This window comes from Morone saxatilis, unplaced genomic scaffold (assembly GCF_004916995.1).
Source record: "Morone saxatilis isolate NCDOM2014 unplaced genomic scaffold, NCSU_SB_2.0 Contig18, whole genome shotgun sequence".
Classification (NCBI taxonomy): Eukaryota; Metazoa; Chordata; class Actinopteri; family Moronidae; genus Morone; species Morone saxatilis.
In genome coordinates this window covers 1845052-1849059 of record NW_023339740.1, presented here as the reverse complement: position 1 = coordinate 1849059, position 4008 = coordinate 1845052, and the positions used below count along the sequence as shown (strand labels likewise).

General features: G+C 40.5%; 1 protein-coding gene across 1 annotated transcript in view; it reads right to left on the bottom strand.

The window, feature by feature from the left end:
• Window positions 1–3516, bottom strand: part of LOC118328071 (dihydropyridine-sensitive L-type skeletal muscle calcium channel subunit alpha-1-like) — a gene marked incomplete at its 3' end in the record, with an annotated part of 19139 nt that extends 15623 nt beyond the window's left edge. The window contains 2 exon segments of the mRNA XM_035661675.1: window positions 2781–2886; window positions 3133–3516. Of these exon segments, the coding sequence (XP_035517568.1) occupies window positions 2781–2886; window positions 3133–3320 (294 nt within the window).
• Window positions 3517–4008: the final 492 nt, after the last annotated feature.

Here is a 4008-nt window from a genome sequence, read left to right as displayed (position 1 = left end):
GAGAATGCCACAGTCAGCGAAGTGCTTTACTCCTGTCTTTTCTCACCCCAAAAAGAGTCCGATCAAAGGTTACAAGAGGTTATAGTTGAGTTTTTCAATTAAGCAACGTGATAGGTGGACTATACTGATGGACGCAACCGTGGTTTTAGACTTGCGCATCCTTGTTGGCTCAAACTGGCCCAGTCTCCTTATGGCACACGACCAACCAATTCCAGAGACAGCGCCCCACCCGCCCTAAAATCAAATTAATTAATTCCACCCTGCTCCTCTCTCATATGATATAATTTGTGAAACTAGAGCTATGGATCAGCCTGGTCTTCTGACCCTTGGAGATAACACAATCTTCCTCCCCCCGCAGCGTGTTTGCAGCTAGAGTGTCTCACAAAGAGATGACATGAACTATGGTCTTGTGTTTTTACCTTTGTGTGTATAGCTTATACAAATACAGGCTTTACATCATGCGTAATAAAATAATATCTTGAAATGACTATCCCAACACTAGTTGCCGGCCCAAAAAATATGATGTGCCCGCCTCTGCTCGTTTGTTCTAGGATCCGGGGCCGGAAGAGCGAAGGCAAGTCGTCCTCTGGTTAGCCAGTGGCATTTCGGTGGCGCGGTTGGGATGGCCAATCGACTTTCTCCTGAGATGCCACGAGATCTTTCGCCTTTTATATGGTATTCCGGTGGCAGTCTTCTTGGTGGCAATTCCTAGGAATGCCGAGGCACCTGGCCGCTGTTTGTGTGGGTGCCACGGCTCCACTGTAAGAGTTGGGCATGGCACATTTCGCCGATTTATGGGGTGATAACGTGCAAACAAGCTGTTGTCCGAAATCACCGCACACTCATATACCTAGGTAACAAACCATATACAACCAAAGCATAGCCTGTCATGCTGTTTGTAGCATTCTGCTAGTATATACCGAATTTATAGTTCATAAATGTTAACCACTTGGCAATATTAAGTCTTGGGTAGCATTTTCATGACCCTTTTTGTGCATTTTTTTCAAGGTCTCTTTGATTATTACAATATTTGGATTTATATTGCAGTATGTTATGTTTGCAGTGCTGAGGAAAGAAATTGGACGGTTAAATCCATTGTATCATTTCGTTCTTTTCAACCTGCCACCGGAAATGCCACTGCGAGCTGCCGATGCCACTATTTGAGCTAGCTGTCTCTCCTTTAACCCCTCCCTCTATAACTTGACCCTGGACTCCCTGAAGTTAGGTAACCACTTCTCCTTCAAACCTGACCCTCAGCACATCCCCACAAGGCTGTGCTATGAGCCCCCTCATCTACTCTCGCATTACCCACAACTGCCTTCTATTTCACCACTTAAACTGTATAATAAAGTTCACAAAGGACACCACAGTTTAGGCTGAATCACCAACAACGATGAGATGGCATACAGGGACAAGATCCAGTTTGCATTGACCTATACAGCACTCTTTTGCACTACTACAATTACTTATTTATGTCTTTCAACATGGCTTTCCTCTTGCACCACTGACATGTTTACAGTGCCACTACATGTACATACACTACCTCATTTATAAACTTGTACATGAGATTTTTTACTTTTGTGTCTTTATATTTATCTGTATTTATCTTATGTTATATGTCTTCTATGGCCCACTTCTTTTCATTTACATATGTGCCTACACATGACAATAAAGTTGGATACAAAAAAAAGAAACTGCATTCTGTCAATGAATCTTGGTCGGTTTAGTTAGCTGGACACTGAAATATTAATTCTATCCAAGTTGATTTAATTGTTAAAATTCACCCATGTTGGTCATCTTAACGAAACTTTTTAAATGTAAAATAGATTAATACATTCTTAGATTAGTTAGATTAGATTAGTAAATAGATTCGACAGATAAGGCAGGATAAGAGAAACAGTGTACTTTATTCCTTCCAATGAAATATTTGTGTTATTAGAAATCAGGTATTCAAAGCTTTCTACTTACTTCTTAGAAGCACTAAATGCCTAAACCAGTGTTTCCGAACTTAACACTTTTTTATGCCATGGCACCCTGAGCCACCCAATCCCCAATATAAAATTTCACTGTATGTACACAGATTCATTCATCAATTTTATATTGTATTATATCATAGTTAATATTGTATCATATTACCAGGGATGAGGGAGCCAGATCGCACATATATGTGTGATAACACACGGTACACAGTGTATGATGGATCTCCATCTTCCACAAGCACCCAAAACAAGTCAGTTAAGTCATTATCTGGGTAGCGTTTAGTTTGATTTGAGTTTTGTGGGTGGTGTACCAGGATTTCTTTGAGCACTACCATGTCAAATCTATCTATTGCTTCTTTGTGTTAGTTTCCATCATATTCTGTCTAAATCTACATAGCTTATGCCTTTTTGGTGACTTGCAATTGTCCCTGTTGGGCATAACAAACGGCACTGACATGGTTAACCTACAGTTGACCCACGTAATAACAGAGTTCCCTGCTTTCTTCACAGCCATGGGAATAAAAGCCAGACTTTACTTAGAAAAAAAAGCATCTATCATGGAGTGGTTTGACTTATGTGCCAATGAAACTGTGGGACATTGTCTCAAATATCAAAAGGTCTGTGCAGTGCTACACAAGGTGGGACACCTGGTCTCTTTACTTATTAAAACATGAACAATGAATGATGTCAATGACATGACCTGTCCTCAAGGCACCCACTATAGGAACCACTGGCTTAAACCACTATTAATATCCACAGTATAATATCCATTTACACTCAAACAAAAGCATGCTGACGTACCAAGTTGCTGTTTGTGTTGTTGCTGTCTTCCTCAGGCATGGGCAAGTACACAGCCAGTGCCACACAGTTGGCAAAGATGGCCAGCAGGATTATGATTTCAAAAGGTCTGAAGGTGATTCATAGGAAGCTTATGTACCAACCATAATATTTCACATTTAGATGTTCCCACATAACGCAAATTAAACAGCAAACACCTTGACACACTTACACATACCACCAACAGCTGTTCTACAAATAGAACACCAAATGTAACAATATGGTAAATACGGTCTGTGGTAGCAATAATCACATTAAATGTTATCTTATGAGTTGGATTCAGCTGTCCCTCTAGCAACCTTTTACAGCAGGATACTTCCATTCCACAATATTGATGCATGCCTTGCGGAAGGGATTCCTGAGTGTCAAGAAGAGGAGAGAGCGTGTCGGCCTTGGGTTGCCTCCTGTAGCCATCAGCTTCTTTAGCTTCTCCTTCTGTTTTCGCTTTAGAGTTTCCTCATCCATGATGTAGGATGACAATGGGGGACTGCTGCTGTCTGTCATTGCGGCGTCAAGAGAATATTTGTACCAAGTTTACTTTGAATTACAAGCGGTTTTCCAAAATATCTGTCAAAGATAATTGTGGTAGTGTTGTCGGCCAATCTGTCCTTAATAACCCTTCTCTTGTCTCAACATCTTCCACACTGTATCTCGCTGATGGATTGACGGAGTTCCCTCTCTGTCTCTTATTTGTGGAATGGCAGCTGTCCCCTCGACTTGTAAGGGATTGGTTTACTGAGCAGCTGTTTGGTCAAGAGAATAAATATAGACAATGAGCATGGCTGTTGTAGCATAGGGTGACAAAAGTCACTCCATGCTACAACCATGCTGTTCTAGTTTATTTTTTAGAAGTGAATGTGTCTGAAACAGGGGTAGAAGTACAGGGCAAAAAAGAAAATATTCAAAACTGTGGCACAAAACTAATTTCACAGACTTTGGTGACTGGTTGGTATGTATTGTAACAACACATTTTCATAGTCCTACAATGTAATTCAAATTTGCACAAGCCTTCAAAAATGTTTGAATGTCTCCACATAAGAACTGATGTGTAGTTACAAAGTCATGTTTGTATATGCTGACTCACTATGACTTTTTTTTATTCCCTTCTTTCTACTGCATTGTACAACTTGCACTGGACAAAAAGCACATGTATCTGGAAAGATCCAATTGTAAATTAAAGCTGCAAGCAGCG